The sequence below is a fragment of the Dendrobates tinctorius genome, unplaced genomic scaffold (assembly GCF_039654945.1).
Source record: "Dendrobates tinctorius isolate UK_male_01 unplaced genomic scaffold, ASM3965494v1 ptg000019l, whole genome shotgun sequence".
In the NCBI taxonomy this organism is placed as follows: domain Eukaryota; kingdom Metazoa; phylum Chordata; class Amphibia; order Anura; family Dendrobatidae; genus Dendrobates; species Dendrobates tinctorius.
Genome location: NW_027361687.1, coordinates 48,817,819 through 48,845,000, shown reverse-complemented (window position 1 = coordinate 48,845,000; position 27,182 = coordinate 48,817,819). Strand labels below are relative to the sequence as shown.

At 41.2% G+C, this 27,182-nt stretch overlaps 1 protein-coding gene across 1 annotated transcript in view; it reads left to right on the top strand.

The window, feature by feature from the left end:
- Positions 1–27,182, top strand: part of LOC141082918 (coxsackievirus and adenovirus receptor homolog) — a 122,347-nt gene that overhangs the window by 80,894 nt on the left and 14,271 nt on the right. The window contains exons 2-3 of the mRNA XM_073566971.1: positions 9,366–9,535; positions 9,629–9,833. Of these exons, the coding sequence (XP_073423072.1) occupies positions 9,366–9,535; positions 9,629–9,833 (375 nt within the window). The remainder of the gene's footprint in view (positions 1–9,365; positions 9,536–9,628; positions 9,834–27,182) is intronic.

Genomic DNA, 27,182 nt, shown 5'->3' with positions numbered 1-27,182 from the left:
ACTGGGTATAATTCTCAGTATCTGTATTATTCTGTATATATACACTGCACAGTACCACTTTTCCTGTCCTGTATACTGGGTGTAATTTTCATTATCTGTATTATTCCGTATATATAGACTGCACAGTACCACTTCTCCTGTCCTGTATACTGAGTGTAATTCTTAGTTTCTGTATTATTTTGTATATATAGACTGCGCAGTACCACTTCTCCTGTCCTGTATACTGGGTGTAATTTTCAGTATCTGTATTATTCCGTATATATAGACTGCACAGTACCACTTCTCCTGTCCTGTATACTGGGTGTAATTCTCAGTATCTGTATTATTCTGTATATATACACTGCACAGTACCACTTCTCCTGTCCTGTATACTGGGTGTAATTCTCAGTATCTGTATTATTCTGTACATATACACTGCACAGTACCACTTCTGTCCTGTATACCGGGTGTAATCCTCAGTATCTGTATTATTCTGTATATACACTGCACAGTGCCACTTCTCCTGTCCTGTATACTGGGTGTAATTCTCAGTATCTGTATTATTCTGTATATATACACTGCACAGTACCACTTCTCCTGTCTTGTATACTGGGTTTAATTCTCAGTATCTGTATTATTCTGTAAATATACACTGCACAGTACCACTTCTCCTGTCCTGTATACTGGGTGTAATTCTCAGTATCTGTATTATTCTGTACGTATACACTGCACAGTACCACTCCTCCTGTCCTGTATACTGGGTGTAATTCTCAGTATCTGTATTTTTCTGTACGTATACACTGCACAGTACCACTTCTCCTGTCCTGTATACCGGGTGTAATCCTCAGTATCGGTTTTATTCTGTATATACACTGCATAGTGCCACTTCTCTTGTCCTGTATACTGGGTGTATTTCTCAGTATCTGTATTATTCTGTATATATACACTGCACAGTACCACTTCTCCTGTCCTGTATACTGGGTGTAATTCTCAGTATCTGTATTATTCTGTATATATACACTGCACAGTACCACTTTTCCTGTCCTGTATACTGGGTGTAATTCTCAGTATCTGTGTTATACTGTATATATACACTGCACAGTACCACTTCTCCTTTCCTGTATACTGGGTGTAATTCTCAGTATCTGTATTACTCTGTATATATACACACTGCACAGTGCCACTTCTCCTGTCCTGTATACTGAGTGTAATTCTCAGTATCTGTATTATTCTGTTTATATACACTGCACAGTACCACTTCTCCTGTCCTGTATACTGGGTGTAATTCTCAGTATCTGTATTATTCTGTATATATACACTGCACAGTACCACTTTTCCTGTCCTGTATACTGGGTGTAATTCTCAGTATCTGTGTTATACTGTATATATACACTGCACAGTACCACTTCTCCTTTCCTGTATACTGGGTGTAATTCTCAGTATCTGTATTACTCTGTATATATACACTGCACAGTGCCACTTCTCCTGTCCTGTATACTGGGTGTAATGCTCAGTATCTGTATTATTCTGTATATATACACTGCAAAGTACCACTTCTCCTGTCCTGTGTACTGTGTGTAATTCTCAGTATCTGTATTATTCTGTGTATATATACACTGCACAGTACCACTTCTCCTGTCCTGTATACTGGGTGTAATTCTCAGTATATGTATTATTCTGTATGTACACACTGCACAGTACCACTTCTCCTTTCCTGTATACTGGGTGTAATTCTCAGCATCTGTATTATGCTGTATATATACACTGCACAGTACCACTTCTCCTGTCCTGTATACTGGGTGTAATTCTCAGTATCTGTATTATTCTGTATATATACACTGCACAGTACCACTTCTCCTGTCCTGTATACTGGGTGTAATTCTCAGTATCTGTATTATTCTGTATACATACACTGCACAGCACCACTTCTCCTGTCCTGTATACTGGGTGTAATTCTCAGTATCTGAATTATTCTGTATATATACACTGCACAGTACCACTTCTCCTGTCCTGTATACTGGGTGTAATCCTCAGTATCTGTATTACTCTGTATATATACACTGCACAGTACCACTTCTCCTGTCCTGTATACTGGGTGTAATTCTCAGTATCTGTATTATTCTGCATATATACACTGTACAGTACCACTTCTCCTGTGCTGTATACTGGGTGTAATTCTCAGTATCTGTATTATTCTGTATATATATACACTGCACAGTACCACTTCTCCTGTCCTGTATACTGGGTGTAATTCTCAGTATCTGTATTATTTTGTATATATACACTGCACAATACCACTTCTCCTGTCCTGTATACTGGGTGTAATTCTCAGTATCTGTATTATTCTGTATATATACACTGCACAGTACCACTTCTCCTGTCCTGTATACTGGGTGTAATTCTCAGTATCTGTATTATTCTGTATATATACACTGCACAGTACCACTTCTCCTGTCTTGTATACTGGGTTTAATTCTCAGTATCTGTATTATTCTGTAAATATACACTGCACAGTACCACTTCTCCTGTCCTGTATACTGGGTGTAATTCTCAGTATCTGTATTATTCTGTACGTATACACTGCACAGTACCACTCCTCCTGTCCTGTATACTGGGTGTAATTCTCAGTATCTGTATTTTTCTGTACGTATACACTGCACAGTACCACTTCTCCTGTCCTGTATACCGGGTGTAATCCTCAGTATCGGTTTTATTCTGTATATACACTGCATAGTGCCACTTCTCTTGTCCTGTATACTGGGTGTATTTCTCAGTATCTGTATTATTCTGTATATATACACTGCACAGTACCACTTCTCCTGTCCTGTATACTGGGTGTAATTCTCAGTATCTGTATTATTCTGTATATATACACTGCACAGTACCACTTTTCCTGTCCTGTATACTGGGTGTAATTCTCAGTATCTGTGTTATACTGTATATATACACTGCACAGTACCACTTCTCCTTTCCTGTATACTGGGTGTAATTCTCAGTATCTGTATTACTCTGTATATATACACACTGCACAGTGCCACTTCTCCTGTCCTGTATACTGAGTGTAATTCTCAGTATCTGTATTATTCTGTTTATATACACTGCACAGTACCACTTCTCCTGTCCTGTATACTGGGTGTAATTCTCAGTATCTGTATTATTCTGTATATATACACTGCACAGTACCACTTTTCCTGTCCTGTATACTGGGTGTAATTCTCAGTATCTGTGTTATACTGTATATATACACTGCACAGTACCACTTCTCCTTTCCTGTATACTGGGTGTAATTCTCAGTATCTGTATTACTCTGTATATATACACTGCACAGTGCCACTTCTCCTGTCCTGTATACTGGGTGTAATGCTCAGTATCTGTATTATTCTGTATATATACACTGCAAAGTACCACTTCTCCTGTCCTGTGTACTGTGTGTAATTCTCAGTATCTGTATTATTCTGTGTATATATACACTGCACAGTACCACTTCTCCTGTCCTGTATACTGGGTGTAATTCTCAGTATATGTATTATTCTGTATGTACACACTGCACAGTACCACTTCTCCTTTCCTGTATACTGGGTGTAATTCTCAGCATCTGTATTATGCTGTATATATACACTGCACAGTACCACTTCTCCTGTCCTGTATACTGGGTGTAATTCTCAGTATCTGTATTATTCTGTATATATACACTGCACAGTACCACTTCTCCTGTCCTGTATACTGGGTGTAATTCTCAGTATCTGTATTATTCTGTATACATACACTGCACAGCACCACTTCTCCTGTCCTGTATACTGGGTGTAATTCTCAGTATCTGAATTATTCTGTATATATACACTGCACAGTACCACTTCTCCTGTCCTGTATACTGGGTGTAATCCTCAGTATCTGTATTACTCTGTATATATACACTGCACAGTACCACTTCTCCTGTCCTGTATACTGGGTGTAATTCTCAGTATCTGTATTATTCTGCATATATACACTGTACAGTACCACTTCTCCTGTGCTGTATACTGGGTGTAATTCTCAGTATCTGTATTATTCTGTATATATATACACTGCACAGTACCACTTCTCCTGTCCTGTATACTGGGTGTAATTCTCAGTATCTGTATTATTTTGTATATATACACTGCACAATACCACTTCTCCTGTCCTGTATACTGGGTGTAATTCTCAGTATCTGTATTATTCTGTATATATACACTGCACAGTACCACTTCTCCTGTCCTGTATACTGGGTGTAATTCTCAGTATCTGTATTATTCTGTATATATACACTGCACAGTACCACATCTCCTGTCCTGTATACTGGGTGTAATTCTCAGTATCTGTATTATTCTGCATATATACACTGTACAGTACCACTTCTCCTGTCCTGTATACTGGGTGTAATTCTTAGTATCTGTATTATTCTGTATATATACACTGCACAGTATCACTTCTCCTGTCCTGTATACTGGGTGTAATTCTCAGTATCTGTATTATTCTGTATATATATATATATATATATACTGCACAGTACCACTTCTCCTGTCCTGTATACTGGCTGTAATTCTCCGTATCTGTAGTATTCTGTATATATACACTGCACAGTACCACTTCTCCTGTCCTGTATACTGGGTATAATCCTCAGTATCTGTATTACTCTGTATATATACACTGCACAGTACCACTTCTCCTGTCCTGTATACTGGGTGTAATTCTCAGTATCTGTATTATTCTGCATATATACACTGTACAGTACCACTTCTCCTGTGCTGTATACTGGGTGTAATTCTCAGTATCTGTATTATTCTGTATATATATACACTGCACAGTACCACTTTTCCTGTCCTGTATACTGGGTGTATTTCTCAGTATCTGTATTATTCTGTATATATACACTGCACAATACCACTTCTCCTGTCCTGTATACTGGGTGTAATTCTCAGTATCTGTATTCTTCTGTATATTTACACGGCACAGTACCACTTCTCCTGTCCTGTATACTGGGTGTAATTCTCAGTATCTGTATTATTCTGTATATATACACTGCACAGTACCACTTCTCCTGTCCTGTATACTGGGTGTAATTCTCAGTATCTGTATTATTCTGTATATATACACTGCACAGTACCACTTCTCCTGTCCTGTATACTGGGTGTAATTCTCAGTATCTGTATTATTCTGTATATATACACTGCACAGTACCACATCTCCTGTCCTGTATACTGGGTGTAATTTTTACAGTATCTGTATTATTCCGTATATATACACTGCCCAGTACCACTTCTCCTGTCCTGTATACTGGGTGTAATTCTCAGTATCTGTATTATTCTGTATATATACACTGCACAGTACCACTTCTCCTGTCCTGTATACTGGGTGTAATTCTCAGTACCTGTATTATTCTGTATATATACACTGCACAGTACCACTTCTCCTGTCCTGTATACTGGGTGTAATTCTCAGTATCTGTATTATTCTGTATATATACACTGCACAGTACCACTTCTCCTGTCCTGTATACTGGGTGTAATTCTCAGTATCTGTATTATTCTGTGTGTATATATATACACTGCACAGTACCACTTCTCCTGTCCTGTATACTGGGTGTAATTCTCAGTATCTGTATTATTCTGTATATATACACTGCACAGTACCACTTCTCCTGTCCTGTATACTGGGTGTAATTCTCAGTATCTGTATTATTCTGTGTGTATATATATACACTGCACAGTACCACTTCTCCTGTCCTGTATACTGGGTGTAATTCTCAGTATCTGTATTATTCTGTATATATACACTGCACAGTACCACTTCTCCTGTCCTGTATACTGGGTGTAATTTTTACAGTATCTGTATTATTCCGTATATATAGACTGCACAGTACCACTTCTACCCACCTTCCTGTCAGATTTATCACCATCCTCCTTGTTTTTCCTCACATCTCAAAAGGTGCCAGTGGCCTCTAGCACTGTTTAGGTTGTAACATTGATATTACTCAGGAAATGAAATCATAGACAAGATACTTCATATGTGATGACACCTCTCCTGCTACATTTATGAATTATGGCACAACATAAAGATTGATTTCACCATAAATAATTCCTAATTGATAAGGCCTGTTTCACACTTCCGTTTTGTCACCATCAGTCCAAATCCGCCGTTTTGCAAGAAAAACGGATCCGCCATTTTGCTTGGCGGATCCGTTTTTCTCCCCATTGAGTTGCATTACCGGCGGATCTTGAAAGATGGCCATCCGTTGGATCCGTTTTTTTCCGTCCGCTGAGATAATCGAACGGAGCCTGTAACGTTTTTTTGCCCTGCGGATCCGCATTTTCCCTTTTTAACCCTGAATCTTGTCTGGCTGCTGGAAGAAAATTCTCTCTCTCTCTCTCCTTCAACAGGCGCGCTTCCTTTAAATTTTTACCATCGGCGTATCAGTACATCCGCCAATCCGCTCACCCCCGTTTCTGCCAGTCCGCCTGCGGATCCGTTTTCCGCTATTTTGGCGGATTTGGACTGACAGAAAAAACTGAAGTGTGAAACAGGCCTAACAAGTTTAAAGCTGCTCTCTCTTCAGATAATTTGTTTATCTGGTACTGTTAATGTTAATGTATCTTATACTCCAGTCACCTTCCAGATTCCATTTAGAATTCTAGTTGCCCTTTCCGCAGAAAAAACAAATCCACCTTTCTTTTGCTGCCTCCTCGGAAGCAATGTGTTTACATACACACTGTGGTGGCGCCAGCGTAAGCGAGATCATTAGCAAACGAGCGCACGTGCGGATGTATGAGAAGTAAACAAAGATGAGGAACGATCAACGTGAGATAGAGATCAAGGTATTCACATGCCTGGCACAGATGCCAGGTGAAACCACACGGGAGCTGGAATGCCAGCTGATAGCTCCAATTACAATAGTTTCCATGGTCGTCACTCACTTTCCCAACTCTCTTGGAGCATCCTAGATGCTCCTGGATAAAGGATTGACCTCCTGGAGTCTCGTAAATGTTGACAAATCTTCTGGCAGCAGTGGAAACCTCCTGGAAAGCAGAACTCCTGGGATATGTATTTTTTGCTGGCATGCTGTCATCAGGTGGAGCCCCTGAATCCAAACAACATCCAAATGTTACCTAAAAGGGGGGTGTAGAATATATCAAAAACATTTTCCTACTCAATGTACCCCCGAAAAAGCATAATTATGAAATGCCAAATATGCCCAAACTTCTGTACATCAAATAAGCCTTTTTTTGGCCACTCTTGCCCTTGTGACATGATCCATTTTTGGATCTGTGGCAGAACTGGATTCTCGGGCACTCAGCTATAGTGTGAGCTTTTTAAAACTATTCCAAAAAACCCTCAGGGGTTACATGTTGCACACAGCCTAGAGAGTATCCTACATACATCCCCTCCAGGACTCCACTTGGTAGTGACAGGGACAGTCACACTAGTTTGTAGGCATCTCGCCACTGCGGGGCCTGTGGACTTAACAGATAACACTAATTCTATATATCCTTTCCTACTGCTTTATATCTATTTGACTCCCCTGATGAATCTCCACCACTGGGGAAGAAACGCGTAGGGAGCTTTTCTGTCTATTCTTCCGCTTATCAGTGGGGGGGGTACACTACAGGATCCTCTTGGGGCCTGTCCTTGTTAGGACAGGAGTAACACTGGGACACGACAGGGAGTGTAGGGGAACACTTTACATTAACATTGGTTTTCCCATGTCTCGGCTCCCCATGAATGGATTGTCTCTTCAGTAGGATACGCCCTGATGCTGGAATGCTATATCTAATACCAATGGTGAGACCAAACCATTTTTTATTGACACTGGTTCACATGAGCACTTTTTTGTAATGTTTTTGTGTTATGTCCTTTTAATGGTTCATTAAAGGTTATGTTTTAATTTACTTCATGTGGGATACTCTCCAGGCTGTGTGCAACAGATCTGGATTCTCACATAAAAAAACTTTTTTCCTTTCTGGCCATCGGGGGTTAATGTCTGTTTTTCCCCCCCTGTGGTCGCTGGTGTAATTACATTGCTGGTGAGTTTGCTAATGCAGGTGGTGACCACTCCCACCTTCCTTTAAAAGGTCACCTGATGCATAAACTGACTGTTGGTTATACAGGTCCTTTTGGATACCAACCCTGCTGAAGACAGGAGGTTGCTGGTGCAGTGGTGCTTCAACTGAATGCTGTTATCTGGTGCCTTACTCTGCTGTGCGGTGCATTGCAGCAGAGAAAGCTAAGTGTGGTTTTTGTTACCCTGTTCCTTTTGCTGTCTGTCTATCCATACCTTGTGTAGTATTAGTGCAGCGGTGGGACCAGTGTTTTCACTTGCCAATTCTCTACTTAGGGCTCAGGTATCCTGCTCGGCGACAGGTTGAAAGAACCTGTATAGGGATGCTAGTAAGAGCAGGGCACATCCTCAGGAGAGTGCAGGAGGTGTCCATTTCCCCATTCCCTATCGCAGGGCCCACTGTTGTAATTGTTTCCCCCGTGTTCCCTTGTTTGTTTTACTGTTTAGTGACCTACCGATTGTTGGGTTGTGTCACACAGGGCCAGTCACTTCGTGACACTTTGGCTGTAAAACCTTGAGTGGCAGCATATCCTGTGGAAGCATTGATGATGTCTATGACAGTTGTCACCTGGCTAGTCATAATTTTATGTGTTTTTTGTGTAAGATCACAATTATCTCGGGGGGGACCAAAATTTTTATTTTTATCCAGTAGGCACGCCTTACAGAAACTGGTGTTCAGTAGTAGGTGTTGTCACAATGACGTCCTCCTCTCTCTGTAGGGTGTGTGAGTGACAAGAAATACTGATCATGTCGGGCTGGAACAAGTGCGTATAATACAACACATTCCTGTGCTCATGTTCATCGCATGTGAGGACACCTCTCCTAGAAGATCTGACAAGACAGTGATACTGGATAATTTCCACCTGTCATTGTCCTGGAACGTTTTGATGACATCATCACATCACTGTGTGAATTTGTTTAATTAAACCCCCCAAAAAACTGTTGCTGCAGCTGATACCAAGAATTTCATATCCTTACAGAAAAACTCCAGATCCAGACTGATCTCAAACCAGGCTTGGTGGATGTCCCTGTTATGGAGGTTCTGTTATTGCACAATATGGCATCTGAAAATGAGTCAACTTCTGACTCAAAGTGGTTGATATGAATATTATAAGGAATAACCTCATACTTTAAAGTATTACTGCAAATATTAGATATCACTAGAGTTTCTGCAATAATTCACCCTCAGTGGTGAATTTTTAATGTTATCGCAGCAGTGTCCTCCTCATTTAAATAATACACATCTGTCTTTTAAAGTATTGTAGTGATCAAGAGGTTTTGAATATTTGTTTTTGTGTTTCTTAATAAATAGCATTACTGGGTGCCATTACTATACAAGAGCAAAGTACTGAGACCATTCTCCTCCCTAAAGGAGATAGCGTGACGCTGGGTTGTACTTATGTCACAGACCCCTCAGAAACTGGAGCTTTGGATATTGAGTGGTCGCAGATGAACCCGGACAGCACAGGACTGGATAAGGTGGTGAGTATCTTTATAACCATTAACCAATAGATTATAGTTTCTTGATGGTATGAGAATCTCCGTTCTGATGGTACGTGTCTCCTTCTCCACCAGATTCTCACCTACATGGACAATGTTGTTGTGTCAAAAGGTCCTCCGGGTCTCATGAACAGACTGACTTTTAAAAGTGCGAATCCAAGTCAGGGCGATGCCTCTATCACAATCACCTATCTGGAAGTTGGAGACTCTGGGACCTACCAATGTAAAGTGAAGAAGAACCCTGGGGTGGCCTCAAGGAAAGTTACATTAGTTATCCAAGGTAAAATACAGTGTACGAGATGTGTACAAGGGTGTTGTACCATCATAGTCAACAATCTTCTACTCTTAGTTACACACTAGCTGTTTTCAGCCTGCTAACGCTCGGCACGCTCACTGCTATCTAATTAACGCTGTTGGTGATTAAACTAAAGTACATTAAATAATGACAACATTCAATAGCGCTTACGCAGGTGGTAAATTAAATTAAAATGAAGTAAATAATAATAATCATCAAAAATCTGAATAATACTAATGATACATTTTATTCATAGTGTAAATCGAAAACAAACTGGATTCAGTAAGATGTGCGTTTTGGGGGGGCGGGATTATGAGCGGCAATGTGGTGGGGGAGTGGGATTATGAGCGGAAATGTGGTGGGGGGCGGGATTATGTGCGGTAAGGTGGGGGGGCGGGATTATGTGTGGTAATGTGTTGGGGGCGGGATTATGTGCGGTAATGTGGTGGGGGGCGGGATTATGTGTGGTAATGTGGTGGGGGGCGGGATTATGTGTTGTAATGTGATGGGGGGCGGGATTATGTGCGGTAATGTGGTGGGGGGAGGGATTATGTGCGGTAATGTGGTGGGGGGCGGAATTATGTGTGGTGATGTGGTGGGGGGCAGGATTATGTGTTGTAATGTGATGGGGGCGGGATTATGTGCGGTAATGTGGTGGGGGGCGGGATTATGTGTTGTAATGTGATGGGGGGCGGGATTATGTGCGGTAATGTGGTGGGGGGCGGAATTATGTGTGGTGATGTGGTGGGGGGCGGGATTTATCTGGTGATGTGGTTGGGGGCCGGGATTATGTGTGGTGATGTGGTGGGGGCGGGATTATGTGCGGTAATGTGATGTGGGGGCGGGATTATGTGCGGTAATGTGGTGGGGGGCGGAATTATGTGTGGTGATGTGGTGGGGAGCCGGGATTGTGTGTGGTGATGTGTTGGGGGGCCGGGATTGTGTGTGGTGATGTGTTGGGGGGTGGGATTGTGTGGTGATGTGTTGGGGGGGCGGGATTGTGTGTGGTGATGTGGTGGGGGGTGGAGCTACTGTGCAGGGGGCTGGGATTAGCGAGTAATCACGATGCCTCTTATATATATATAGATTTCTCCTCATACAGACGTGTATATATATATATTCCTCCTCATATAGACGTGTGTGTGTGTGTGTGTATATATATATATATATATATATTTCTCCTCATACAGACGTGTATATGTATATTTCTCCTCATACAGACGTGTACATATATATTTCTCCTCATACAGACGTGTATATATATTTTTCTCCTCATACAGACGTGTATATGTATATTTCTCCTCATACAGACGTGTACATATATATTTCTCCTCATACAGACGTGTATATGTATATTTCTCCTCATACAGACGTGTACATATACATTTCTCCTCATACAGACGTGTATATATATATATATATATTTTTCTCCTCATACAGACGTGTACATATATATTTCTCCTCATACAGACGTGTGTGTATATATATATATATATTTCTCCTCATACAGACATATATATATATATTTTTCTCCTCATACAGACGTGTACATATATATTTCTCCTCATACAGACGTGTGTATATATATATATATATATATTTCTCCTCATACAGACGTATATATATATATATATATATATATTTCTCCTCATACAGACATTGTATATATATATTTCTCCTCATACAGACGCGTATATACACTCACTGGCCACTTTATTAGGTACACCTGTCCAACTGTGTGTTAAGACTTAATTTCTAATCAGCCAATCACATGGCGGCAACTCAGTGCATTTAGGCATGTAGACATGGTCAAGACAATCTCCTGCAGTTCAAACCGAGCATCAGTATGGGGAAGAAAGGTGATTTGAGTGCCTTTGAACGTGGCATGATTGTTGGTGCCAGAAGGGCTGGTCTGAGAATTTCAGAAACTGCTGATCTACTGGGATTTTCACGCACAACCATCTCTAGGGTTTACAGAGAATGGTCCGAAAAAGAAAAAAAATCCAGTGAGCGGCAGTTCTGTGGCCGGAAATGCCATGTTGATGCCAGAGGTCAGAGGAGAATGGGCAGACTGGTTCGAGCTGATAGAAAGGCAACAGTGACTCAAATTGCCACCCGTTACAACCAAGGTAGGCAGAAGAGCATCTCTGAACGCACAGTGCGTCGAACTTTGAGGCAGATGGGCTACAGCAGCAGAAGACCACACTGGGTACCACTCCTCTCAGCTAAGAACAGGAAACTGAGGCTACAATTTGCACAAGCTCATCGAAATTGGACAGTAGAAGATTGGAAAAACGTTGCCTGGTCTGATGAGTCTCGATTTCTGCTGCGACATTCGGATGGTAGGGTCAGAATTTGGCGTAAACAACATGAAAGCATGGATCCATCCTGCCTTGTATCAACGGTTCAGGCTGGTGGTGGTGGTGTCATGGTGTGGGGAATTTTTTCTGGGCACTCTTTGGGCCCCTTGGTACCAATTGAGCATCGTTGCAACGCCACAGCCTACCTGAGTATTGTTGCTGACCATGTCCATCCCTTTATGACCACAATGTACCCAACATCTGATGGCTACTTTCAGCAGGATAATGCGCCATGTCATAAAGCTCGAATCATCTCAGATTGGTTTCTTGAACATGACAATGAGTTTACTGTACTCAAATGGCCTCCTCAGTCACCAGATCTCAATCCAATAGAGCATCTTTGGGATGTGGTGGAATGGGAGATTCGCATCAGGGATGTGCAGCCGACAAATCTGCGCCAACTGTGTGATGCCATCATGTCAATATGGTCCAAAATCTCTGAGGAATGCTTCCAGCACCTTGTTGAATCTCTGCCACGAAGAATTGAGGCAGTTCTGAAGGCAAAAGGGGGTCCAACCCCTTACTAGCATGGTGTACCTAATAAAGTGGCCAGTGAGTGTATATATATATATATATACAGTGGGGCAAAAAAGTATTTAGTCAGTCAGCAATAGTGCAAGTTCCACCACTTAAAAAGATGAGAGGCGTCTGTAATTTACATCATAGGTAGACCTCAACTATGGGAGACAAACTGAGAAAAAAAAATCCAGAAAATCACATTGTCTGTTTTTTTTTTCATTTTATTTGCATATTATGGTGGAAAATAAGTATTTGGTCAGAAACAAGCAATCAAGATTTCTGGCTCTCACAGACCTGTAACTTCTTCTTTAAGAGTCTCCTCTTTCCTCCACTCATTACCTGTAGTAATGGCACCTGTTTAAACTTGTTATCAGTACAAAAAGACACCTGTGCACACCCTCAAACAGTCTGACTCCAAACTCCACTATGGTGAAGACCAAAGAGCTGTCAAAGGACACCAGAAACAAAATTGTAGCCCTGCACCAGGCTGGGAAGACTGAATCTGCAATAGCCAACCAGCTTGGAGTGAAGAAATCAACTGTGGGAGCAATAATTAGAAAATGGAAGACATACAAGACCACTGATAATCTCCCTCGATCTGGTGCTCCACGCAAAATCCCACCCCGTGGGGTCAGAATGATCACAAGAACGGTGAGCAAAAATCCCAGAACCACGCAGGGGGACCTAGTGAATGAACTGCAGAGAGCTGGGACCAATGTAACAAGGCCTACCATAAGTAACACACTACGCCACCATGGACTCAGATCCTGCAGTGCCAGACGTGTCCCACTGCTTAAGCCTGTACATGTCCGGGCCCATCTGAAGTTTGCTAGAGAGCATTTGGATGATCCAGAGGAGTTTTGGGAGAATGTCCTATGGTCTGATGAAACCAAACTGGAACTGTTTGGTAGAAACACAACTTGTCGTGTTTGGAGGAAAAAGAATACTGAGTTGCATCCATCAAACACCATACCTACTGTAAAGCATGGTGGTGGAAACATCATGCTTTGGGGCTGTTTCTCTGCAAAGGGGCCAGGACGACTGATCCGGGTACATGAAAGAATGAATGGGGCCATGTATCGTGAGATTTTGAGTGCAAACCTCCTTCCATCAGCAAGGGCATTGATGATGAAACGTGGCTGGGTCTTTCAACATGACAATGATCCAAAGCACACCGCCAGGGCAATGAAGGAGTGGCTTCGTAAGAAGCATTTCAAGGTCCTGGAGTGGCCTAGCCAGTCTCCAGATCTCAACCCTATAGAAAACCTTTGGAGGGAGTTGAAAGTCCGTGTTGCCAAGCGAAAAGCCAAAAACATCACTGCTCTAGAGGAGATCTGCATGGAGGAATGGGCCAACATACCAACAACAGTGTGTGGCAACCTTGTGAAGACTTACAGAAAACATTTGACCTCTGTCATTGCCAACAAAGGATATATCACAAAGTATGGAGATGAAATTTTGTTTCTGACCAAATACTTATTTTCCACCATAATATGCAAATAAAATGAAAAAAAAACAGACAATGTGATTTTCTGGATTTTTTTTTCTCAGTTTGTCTCCCATAGTTGAGGTCTACCTATGATGTAAATTACAGACGCCTCTCATCTTTTTAAGTGGTGGAACTTGCACTATTGCTGACTGACTAAATACTTTTTTGCCCCACTGTATATATATATATATATATATATTTCTCCTCATACAGACGTGTGTATATATATATTTCTCCTCATACAGACGTGTACATATATATTTCTCCTCATACAGACGTGTATATATATTTTTCTCCTCATACAGACGTGTACATATATATTTCTCCTCATACGTGTACATATATATTTCTCGTCATACAGATGTGTATATATATTTTTCTCCTCATACAGACGTGTACATATATATTTCTCCTCATACAGACATGTATGTATGTATATATATATATATATATATTTCTCCTCATACAGACGTGTATATATATATATATTTCTCCTCATACAGACGTGTATATATATATTTCTCCTCATACAGACGTGTATATATATTTTTCTCCTCGTACAGATGTGTACATATATATTTCTCCTCATACAGACGTGTATATATATATTTCTCCTCATACAGACGTGTATATATATATTTGTCCTCATACAGACGTGTATATATATATATATTTGTCCTCATACAGACGTGTGTGTGTGTGTGTATATATATATATATATATATTTCTCCTCATACAGACGTGTATATATATCCATATATCTATATATCTATATATTTCTCCTCATACAGACGTATATATATATATATATATATATATATCTTCATCCAGACGTGTGTATATATATATATATATATATATATATATATATATATATATACACACACACGTCTGGATGAAGACGAATATATGTATATATATATATATTTCTCCTCATACAGACGTGTTTATATATATCTCCTCATACAGACGTGTATATATATATTTCTCCTCATACAGACGTGTATATATATATTTCTCCTCATACAGACGTGTATATATATTTGTCCTCATACAGACGTGTATATATATATATATATATATATATATATTTCTCCTCATACAGACGTGTATATATATTTCTCCTCATACAGACGTGTATATATATATATATATTTCTCCTCATACAGACGTGTATATATATATATATATATATTTCTCCTCATACAGACGTGTATATATATATTTCTCCTCATACAGACGTGTGTATATATACACTCACTGGCCACTTTATTAGGTACACCTGTCCAACTGTGTGTTAAGACTTAATTTCTAATCAGCCAATCACATGGCGGCAACTCAGTGCATTTAGGCATGTAGACATGGTCAAGACAATCTCCTGCAGTTCAAACCGAGCATCAGTATGGGGAAGAAAGGTGATTTGAGTGCCTTTGAACGTGGCATGATTGTTGGTGCCAGAAGGGCTGGTCTGAGTATTTCAGAAACTGCTGATCTACTGGGATTTTCACGCACAACCATCTCTAGGGTTTACAGAGAATGGTCCGAAAAAGAAAAAAAATCCAGTGAGCGGCAGTTCTGTGGCCGGAAATGCCTTGTTGATGCCAGAGGTCAGAGGAGAATGGGCATACTGGTTCGAGCTGATAGAAAGGCAACAGTGACTCAAATTGCCACCCGTTACAACCAAGGTAGGCAGAAGAGCATCTCTGAACGCACAGTGCGTCGAACTTTGAGGCAGATGGGCTACAGCAGCAGAAGACCACACTGGGTACCACTCCTCTCAGCTAAGAACAGGAAACTGAGGCTACAATTTGCACAAGCTCATCGAAATTGGACAGTAGAAGATTGGAAAAACCTTGCCTGGTCTGATGAGTCTCGATTTCTGCTGCGACATTCGGATGGTAGGGTCAGAATTTGGCGTAAACAACATGAAAGCATGGATCCATCCAGCCTTGTATCAATGGTTCAGGCTGGTGGTGGTGGTGTCATGGTGTGGGGAATTTTTTCTTGGCACTCTTTGGGCCCCTTGGTACCAATTGAGCATCGTTGCAACGCCACAGCCTACCTGAGTATTGTTGCTGACCATGTCCATCCCTTTATGACCACAATGTACCCAACATCTGATGGCTACTTTCAGCAGGATAATGCGCCATGTCATAAAGCTCGAATCATCTCAGATTGGTTTCTTGAACATGACAATGAGTTCACTGTACTCAAATGGCCTCCTCAGTCACCAGATCTCAATCCAATAGAGCATCTTTGGGATGTGGTGGAATGGGAGATTCGCATCAGGGATGTGCAGCCGACAAATCTGCGCCAACTGTGTGATGCCATCATGTCAATATGGTCCAAAATCTCTGAGGAATGCTTCCAGCACCTTGTTGAATCTCTGCCACGAAGAATTGAGGCAGTTCTGAAGGCAAAAGGGGGTCCAACCCGTTACTAGCATGGTGTACCTAATAAAGTGGCCAGTGAGTGTATATATATATATACGTCTGTATGAGGAGAAATATATATATATATATATACACTTCTGTATGAGGAGAAATATATATATATATATACACGTCTGTATGAGGAGAAATATATATATACACGTCTGTATGAGGAGATAGATAGATATATATATATATATATATATATATATCTATCTCCTCATACAGACGTGTATATATATATTTCTCCTCATACAGACGTGTATATATATATTTCTCCTCATACAGACGTGTATATATATTTGTCCTCATACAGACGTGTATATATGTATATTTGTCCTCATACAGACGTGTATATATATATATATTTGTCCTCATACAGACGTGTATATATATATATTTGTCCTCATACAGACGTGTATATATATACTGTGTATGTATATATATATATATATATATATATATATATATATTTCTCCTCATACGGACATGTGTGTATATATATATATATATATATATATATATATATATTTCTCCTCATACAGACGTGTGTATATATATTTCTTCTCATACAGACGTGTATATATATATTTCTCCTCATACAGACGTGTATATATATATATATATATATCTCCTCATACAGACGTGTATATATATATATATATATATATTTCTCCTCATACAGATGTGTGTATATATATATATTTCTCCTCATACAGACGTGTATATATATATTTCTCCTCATACAGACATGTGTATATATATATATATATATATATATTTCTCCTCATACAGACGTGTATATATATATATATTTCTCCTCATACAGACGTGTGTGTGTATATATACAACAGTGGCACCGTCCTGGTGCAAGGGACTGAGGACAATCTGGGGCAATTTGAAGACAGGTTCCCTCATATTAAACTCCAGGCCCAATCCCACAAAGAACAACAAACCCCAGCCACCTCTGATATCCACAGGCCTACAGAGACCTCCAGAGACACCACTGCCCCCAATGCTTCACACCCCTCACCCCAGACCCTCAGAGACTGTTTGTCTCAATTAGAAAGAGAATTTGTACAATTTAAGGAAGAACATCTGAGAAACACTGGTGACAGAAATGCTAATGACCACATAGTTACTGAGATAAGCAAACTGAAATGTGAATACAGGTCATCCCTGCAGCAAATAGAGCCGCAATGTGTGAATTGCAGGAAGAAAATGCCAGGCTGAGACAGGAGATAGAAAAGCTGAAAGCACCAACACCTGGACATCTGAGCCAGGAGGGGGCCATGGAAACGAGGAGTGCAGAGGACATGACCTCCACTGGCCAGGAGGCTGAGAGGCCAAACAACCCCAATATGGAGGAACCGGAGTCTAATCAAAGTGAGCCAGAAGCAAGACCCATAGAGGAGAGAAGAGAACCTGCTACCAGCATAATCTCCAGCACAGACCCCCATCAGCAGCCACATCCCCCACCAACAACATCACAAAGTCCTGACACCGTCCTCATAATGGACTCAAATGGGAAATACCTGAATACAAGGCGGCTATTCCCAGGAAAAAGGGTCAAAAAAATCCGCTGTGCAACTATTGAGCAGGTGACAGCGGTCATCAATAATCCACGGTTTTCCAACCCAAACCATATCATTATACACACCGGCACAAACAATCTGCCAGACCAGCACCAGCAGATCTCAGGACAACTGGCCCAACTAGCAAAGACGGCACAACTAAGATTCCCAGACAGCAAAATCATTCTGTCATCTCTGCTCCCAAGAAAGGACATATCCAACCACACCATCCAGAACATCAATATGGACCTAACAGCAAGAATTAAATCTGTGCCAGGAGTGATTCTGGCCCAACACCCCTCCATAAATCACCATCACCTCTATGACAGTAAGCACCTGAATAAATCAGGGGTCAGCCTTCTGGCCAAAGAGCTGAAGGACATTGTACTAAACAGAGACCACCCTAGGCCTGGAGCCATCACGAACCAGAATCCCATGAAAAGACCCCCGACAATAAGAAGGAAAGAAACAACAATTATATCAAAGGAAGCTGAAAACATACACCCTCACCCAAAATTGGACCATCAGAGGAGGAGACCACCATGGAGGAGTTCACCGACCTCACACAGAGACATGCGAAACAGAGGCATACAGAGCAGAGATATACAGAGCAGAGATATGGAGGAGATAAAGACTCTACTCAACACAGTGTGCAGGAAACTAATGTGACTGGACGGAAACAACACCATTAATAAACCAGTCAGAGATCCGGTGTGTCCTACACAGCCATACTCATTACAAGGTATATACACCAAAGATATATAGAAAAAAAAAAAAAAAATGATCTCACTTACAATCAGCAGCTGGAATATTCAGGGCCTCAACACCTCGGCCTTTGGATGTAAAACAAATGACCCTGACTTTATACAAAGACTGAGAAATATAGACATTCAGATCCTCCTGGAAACATGGACCAGAGCCGAAGATGAATCTCTGGTGCCCATCGGATACAGGGAAATCTCTGTCCCTGCCCTGAAAAATAAAAACATCAAACTGGGCCGGAGCTCAGGAGGAATACTGATCTGGCATAAAGAGGAGCTCCACCAGTACATCAAACCGGTGAAGAGAGGAGGCAGCCACATATGGATCAGGATCAGCAGCTCCATCCTCACCTCTCAGTCTGATGTCTATCTCTGCGCCACCTATATATCACCGCCAGAGTCACCCTACTTCAATCCAGACTGCTTCGAGATCTTACAAAGAGAAGCCGCCCACTATCAGGGCCTGGGCAAAGTTCTCATCTTTGGAGACCTCAATGCAAGAACAGGGGGAGAAAACGACTTCCTGACCACGGATGGGAACATCTACATATTTGGAGCAGAGAATAACGGCCAAGACTCAGTAGTCACAGAGAGAAACAGCTATGACAGTACAGTCAACAAAAGTGGTAAAAAGCTCCTGAACGTATGCAGAAGTTTAGGACTTCATATTCTTAACGGACGAACCAAAGGAGACTCCTTAGGGAGGTGCACACTAAACTCCCATGTAGGGAGGAGTGTTGTAGATTATGCCATTACAGATATGAACCTGGCAAATATCAGCGCCTTCATAGTCTCCCCACAAACGCACCTGTCAGACCACAACCAACTTCTTCTGTACCTGAAATCTACAGAGAAACCATCCACTCAAAAGCCACAGCAGAGCGGCCTCTTCACCCGGCCTCCATCTTATAAATGGCACAAAACGTCGGCATTAAAGTATAAAGAGGTTCCCAGCAGACCTGAAATACAGCGGATGCTCCACCACTTCTACAACTACGAGTACCAGCCTAACCCAAAGGGAGTGAGTCAAGCTGCAAAAGACCTCAACAATATATTCTATGCAATGGCCAGACTGTCCGACCTTAAAAAAGTCAACTACAAGAGACCAAAAGAAAAACAGATCAATGGATGGTTTGACAGAGAATGTAAAGCTGTACGGAAGACCCTGAGAACAGCCTCAAACAAGAAACACAGAGACCCCAACCACCCGGGTCTGAGGGAAGCCTATGAAACCATACAAAGGCAGTACAAAACCATCCTCAGGAGGAAGAAGCAGAGTTACATCTCCACCAAACTTAACCAACTCCAAGACGCCCTCCAAGACAACTCCTTCTGGGAACTATGGAACCACATGGGCACAAAAGACAAGAAAAACAACATCCATATCCAAAATGGCAACATCTGGCTCCAGTACTTCAGAGACCTCTATAAAGACATTCCAAAGGAAGAACTAAGCCAAGAACAGGAAAACATAATGGCAAAACTAAAAGCAATGGAACAAAAAGTAAAAAATTTCCAAAACCCCGTGGATGCACCTATTACATTACAGGAAGTAGCAGAGAGAATCTCTTCCATAAGATGTAGAAAAGCCGGTGGCCTGGATGGAATCCTACCAGAAATGCTGAAGTACAGCCCACCAGAAATACAGGCCGCAATGGTTAAACTCTTCAATATTGTGCTAAGTGCCGGCTACTTCCCTCGTACCTGGAATCAAGGCCTCATCACACCCATCCACAAGAATGGGGACAGGTATGACCCAGCCAACTACAGAGGAATATGTGTCAGCAGCAACCTGGGAAAACTGTTCAACAGCATCCTGAACAAGAGGATCCTCAGTTTCCTCACCGAGCACAACGTCCTCAGCAAGAGCCAAGCAGGCTTCATGCCAAACCACCGCACTACTGACCACATCTACACCCTGCACAGCCTCATTCAGAGCCACGCCCACAATACAAAGAACAGGAAGATATACGCCTGTTTCGTGGACTTTAAAAAGGCCTTTGATTCGGTGTGGCACCCAGGCTTATTCCTGAAACTGCTGGAGAGCGGAATAGGAGGAAAGACCTATGATGTTATCAAAAGCTCCTACACCGAGAACCTCTGCAGTGTGAGTGTGAACGGCAGAAGAACGGCTTATTTCCAGCAGAGCCGGGGAGTCAGACAAGGCTGCAGCCTAAGCCCAACGCTCTTCAACATTTACATCAATGAGCTGGCTACCACTCTGGAATCTTCCACAGCACCAGGTCTCACCCTCCACGACGTGCAGGTGAAATTCCTGCTGTATGCAGATGACTTGCTGCTTCTGTCACCAACCGAGAAAGGCCTCCAAGACAACCTGAAAATCTTAGAGAAATTCAGCTCCACTTGGGCTCTACCGGTCAACCTAAAGAAAACCAACATCATGGTGTTCCAGAAGAGAAAGAGAAAATCAGACCAGCACCCTTCATTTATCCTCAACAACTGCGCCCTTACAGGAACGGACAAATATACCTATCTGGGCCTAGAGATTCACCGATCAGGGAGCTTCAAACAAGCCATAGAGACCCTGAAAGACAAGGCATGCAAAACCTTCTATGCCATCCGAAGGAAACTCTACCATCTAAAGCCACCAGTGAGGGTCTGGTTAAAAATCTTCGATTCTATCATCGCCCCAATCCTCCTGTATGGCAGCGAAGTCTGGGGTCCTCACACCTACCCAGACTGGTCAAGGTGGGATTCAAGCCCAACAGAAATATTCCACCTGGAATTCTGCAAGCACCTTCTCCAAGTCCATCGGAGCACCTCCAACAGTGCTTGCCGGGCCGAGCTGGGCAGATTCCCTCTACACCTAACGGTTCTAAAGAGGGCACTGTCATTCCAGGCTCACCTACGTAGTAGCAATCCAAGCTCCCATCACCATAAAGCCCTGACACATGTAGGGGAAACAGAAAAACCAGGACCCTCGGAACAGCTCACCCAAACCCAACCTGACCAGAACACCAATCACAACAACCTGACAAAAGCCGGAATCAGGAAGATGGTAGACGAAGGCCAGGAGAGGTACGTAAGTGACTGGAAGAACGACATCATCAGCTCACAGAAACTGACCATGTACCGGAGTCTACAGAGAGACTACAGACTGGCCCCATACCTGGAGAAACTCCCGGACCCCAAAGACCGCAAGATCCTGAGCCGGTATAGACTCAGTGCCCACAGTCTGGCCATCGAATCCAACAGACACAGGCAGAGCTACAAGCCCAGGGAGGAAAGACTGTGCCAACACTGTGACCAGGAGGCCCTGGAGGATGAGACCCACTTCCTGCTACACTGCTCCAAGTACTCAGCAGTGAGGGACATTCACTTCAGGAGACTCTCGCATCTCTTCCCGGATTTCACCACCATGAAGGAGGAAGAGAAAACATACATCCTGCTGGGGGAAGAAGAGAGAGCAGTGGAGATAGCAGCGCAATATGTGAGCGAATGCCATAGACTGCGAGAAAGAGAACTATGATATGCCATGGACTTCTATGGCACCCACCCTGGATATGCCCCAATCCCCCATCCACCTTCCCTATGCCATGGACTTCTATAGCCTCATCCTGGATCTGCCCCCATGCCCCCATCCACCTACCCTATGCCATGGACTTCTATAGCCCCATCCTGGATCTGCCCCATCCACCTTTCCTACAGCCCCTTCCCAACATCCCTACAGTCCCTATCCCCTTCTGTACACCTGCTTTGGCAAAACTAATGTATATTTAGTCCTGCCAATAAAGCTTCTTTGAATCTTGAATCTTGAATCTATATATATATATTTCACCTCATACAGACGTGTATATATATATATATATTTCTCCTCATACAGACGTATATATATATATATATATTTCTCCTCATACAGACGTGTATATATATATATATATATATATATATATATATTTCTCCTCATACAGACGTGTATATATATATATATTTCTCCTCATACAGACGTATATATATATATATATATATATATATATATATATATTTCTCCTCATACAGACGTGTATATATATATTTCTCCTCATACAGACGTGTATATATATATATATATATATATATTTCTCCTCATACAGAGGTGTGTGTATATATATATATATATATATATTTCTCCTCATACAGACGTGTATATATATATTTCTCCTCATACAGACGTGTGTATATATATATATATATATATATACACGTCTGTATGAGGAGAAATATATATATATATATACACGTCTGTATGAGGAGAAATATATATATATATATATATATACACGTCTGTATGAGGAGAAATATATATATACACGTCTGTATGAGGAGATAGATAGAGATATATATCTATCTCCTCCTACAGACGTGTATATATATATTTCTCCTCATACAGACGTGTATATATATATTTCTCCTCATACAGACGTGTATATATATTTGTCCTCATACAGACGTGTATATATGTATATTTGTCCTCATACAGACGTGTATATATATATATATTTGTCCTCATACAGACGTGTATATATATATATTTGTCCTCATACAGACGTGTATATATATATACTGTGTGTATATATATATATATATATACATATATATATATATTTCTCCTCATACGGACATGTGTGTATATATATATATACAGTATATATATTTCTCCTCATACAGACGTGTGTATATATATTTCTCCTCATACAGACGTGTATATATATATATATTTCTCCTCATACAGACGTGTATATATATATATATATATCTCCTCATACAGACGTGTATATATATATATATATATATTTCTCCTCATACAGACGTGTGTATATATATATATTTCTCCTCATACAGACGTGTATATATATATATTTCTCCTCATACAGACATGTATATATATATATATATATTTCTCCTCATACAGACGTATATATATATATATTTCTCCTCATACAGACATGTATGTATATATATATATATATTTCTCCTCATACAGACGTGTGTGTATATATATATATATATTTCTCCTCATACAGACGTGTATATATATATTTCTCCTCATACAGACGTGTATATATATATATATATATTTCTCCTCATACAGACGTATACGGTATATATATATATATATATATATATATATATATATATATATATATATATATTTCTCCTCATACAGACGTGTATATATATATACAGTGGGGAAAAAAAGTATTTAGTCAGTCAGCAATAGTGCAAGTTCCACCACTTAAAAAGATGAGAGGCGTCTGTAATTTACATCATAGGTAGACCTCAACTATGGGAGACAAACTGAGAAAAAAAAATCCAGAAAATCACATTGTCTGTTTTTTTTTCATTTTATTTGCATATTATGGTGGAAAATAAGTATTTGGTCAGAAACAAAATTTCATCTCAATACTTTGTGATATATCCTTTGTTGGCAATGACAGAGGTCAAACGTTTTCTGTAAGTCTTCACAAGGTTGCCACACACTGTTGTTGGTATGTTGGCCCATTCCTCCATGCAGATCTCCTCTAGAGCAGTGATGTTTTTGGCCTTTCGCTTGGCAACATGGACTTTCAACTCCCTCCAAAGGTTTTCTATAGGGTTGAGATCTGGAGACTGGCTAGGCCACTCCAGGACCTTGAAATGCTTCTTACGAAGCCACTCCTTCGTTGCCCTGGCGGTGTGCTTTGGATCATTGTCATGTTGAAAGACCCAGCCACGCTTCATCTTCAATGCCCTTGCTGATGGAAGGAGGTTTGCACTCAAAATCTCACGATACATGGCCCCATTCATTCTTTCATGTACCCGGATCAGTCGTCCTGGCCCCTTTGCAGAGAAACAGCCCCAAAGCATGATGTTTCCACCACCATGCTTTACAGTAGGTATGGTGTTTGATGGATGCAACTCAGTATTCTTTTTCCTCCAAACACGACAAGTTGTGTTTCTACCAAACAGTTCCAGTTTGGTTTCATCAGACCATAGGACATTCTCCCAAAACTCCTCTGGATCATCCAAATGCTCTCTAGCAAACTTCAGACGGGCCCGGACATGTACAGGCTTAAGCAGTGGGACACGTCTGGCACTGCAGGATCTGAGTCCATGGTGGCGTAGTGTGTTACTTATGGTAGGCCTTGTTACATTGGTCCCAGCTCTCTGCAGTTCATTCACTAGGTCCCCCCGCGTGGTTCTGGGATTTTTGCTCACCGTTCTTGTGATCATTCTGACCCCACGGGGTGGGATTTTGCGTGGAGCACCAGATCGAGGGAGATTATCAGTGGTCTTGTATGTCTTCCATTTTCTAATTATTGCTCCCACAGTTGATTTCTTCACTCCAAGCTGGTTGGCTATTGCAGATTCAGTCTTCCCAGCCTGGTGCAGGGCTACAATTTTGTTTCTGGTGTCCTTTGACAGCTCTTTGGTCTTCACTATAGTGGAGTTTGGAGTCAGACTGTTTGAGGGTATATATATATTTCTCCTCATACAGACGTGTATATATATATATATTTCTCCTAATACAGACATGTATGTGTATATATATATATATACATATATATATATATATTTCTCCTCATACAGACGTGTGTGTATATATATATATATATATATTTCTCCTCATACAGACGTGTATATATATATATATATTTCTCCTCATACAGACGTATATATATATATATATATATTTCTCCTCATACAGACGTGTATATATATATATATATATATATATATATATATTTCTCCTCATACAGACGTGTATATATATATATATATTTCTCCTCATACAGACGTGTATATATATATATATATATATATATATATATATTTCTCCTCATACAGACGTGTATATATATATTTCTCCTCATACAGACGTGTATATATATATATATATATTTCTCCTCATACAGAGGTGTGTGTATACACTCACTGGCCACTTTATTAGGTACACCATGCTAGTAAGGGGTCGGACCCCCTTTTGCCTTCAGAACTGCCTCAATTCTTCGTGGCAGAGATTCAACAAGGTGCTGGAAGCATTCCTCAGAGATTTTGGACCATATTGACATGATGGCATCACACAGTTGGCGCAGATTTGTCGGCTGCACATCCCTGATGCGAATCTCCCGTTCCACCACATCCCAAAGATGCTCTATTGGATTGAGATCTGGTGACTGAGGAGGCCATTTGAGTACAGTAAACTCATTGTCATGTTCAAGAAACCAATCTGAGATGATTCGAGCTTTATGACATGGCGCATTATCCTGCTGAAAGTAGCCATCAGATGTTGGGTACATTGTGGTCATAAAGGGATGGACATGGTCAGCAACAATACTCAGGTAGGCTGTGGCGTTGCAACGATGCTCAATTGGTACCAAGGGGCCCAAAGAGTGCCCAGAAAAAATTCCCCACACCATGACACCACCACCACCAGCCTGAACCGTTGATACAAGGCAGGATGGATCCATGCTTTCATGTTGTTTACGCCAAATTCTGACCCTACCATCCGAATGTCGCAGCAGAAATCGAGACTCATCAGACCAGGCAACGTTTTTCCAATCTTCTACTGTCCAATTTCGATGAGCTTGTGCAAATTGTAGCCTCAATTTCCTGTTCTTAGCTGAGAGGAGTGGTACCCAGTGTGGTCTTCTGCTGCTGTAGCCCATCTGCCTCAAAGTTCGACGCTCTGTGCGTTCAGAGATGCTCTTCTGCCTACCTTGGTTGTAACGGGTGGCAATTTGAGTCACTGTTGCCTTTCTATCAGCTCGAACCAGTCTGCCCATTCTCCTCTGACCTCTGGCATCAACATGGCATTTCCGGCCACAGAACTGCCGCTCACTGGTTTTTTTTTCTTTTTCGGACCATTCTCTGTAAACCCTAGAGATGGTTGTGCGTGAAAATCCCAGTAGATCAGCAGTTTCTGAAATACTCAGACCAGCCCTTCTGGCACCAACAATCATGCCACGTTCAAAGGCACTCAAATCACCTTTCTTCCCCATACTGATGCTCGGTTTGAACTGCAGGAGATTGTCTTGACCATGTCTACATGCCTAAATGCACTGAGTTGCCGCCATGTGATTGGCTGATTAGAAATTAAGTCTTAACACACAGTTGGACAGGTGTACCTAATAAAGTGGCCAGTGAGTGTATATATATATATATATATATATATTTCTCCTCATACAGACGTGTATATATATATTTCTGTATCTGTAT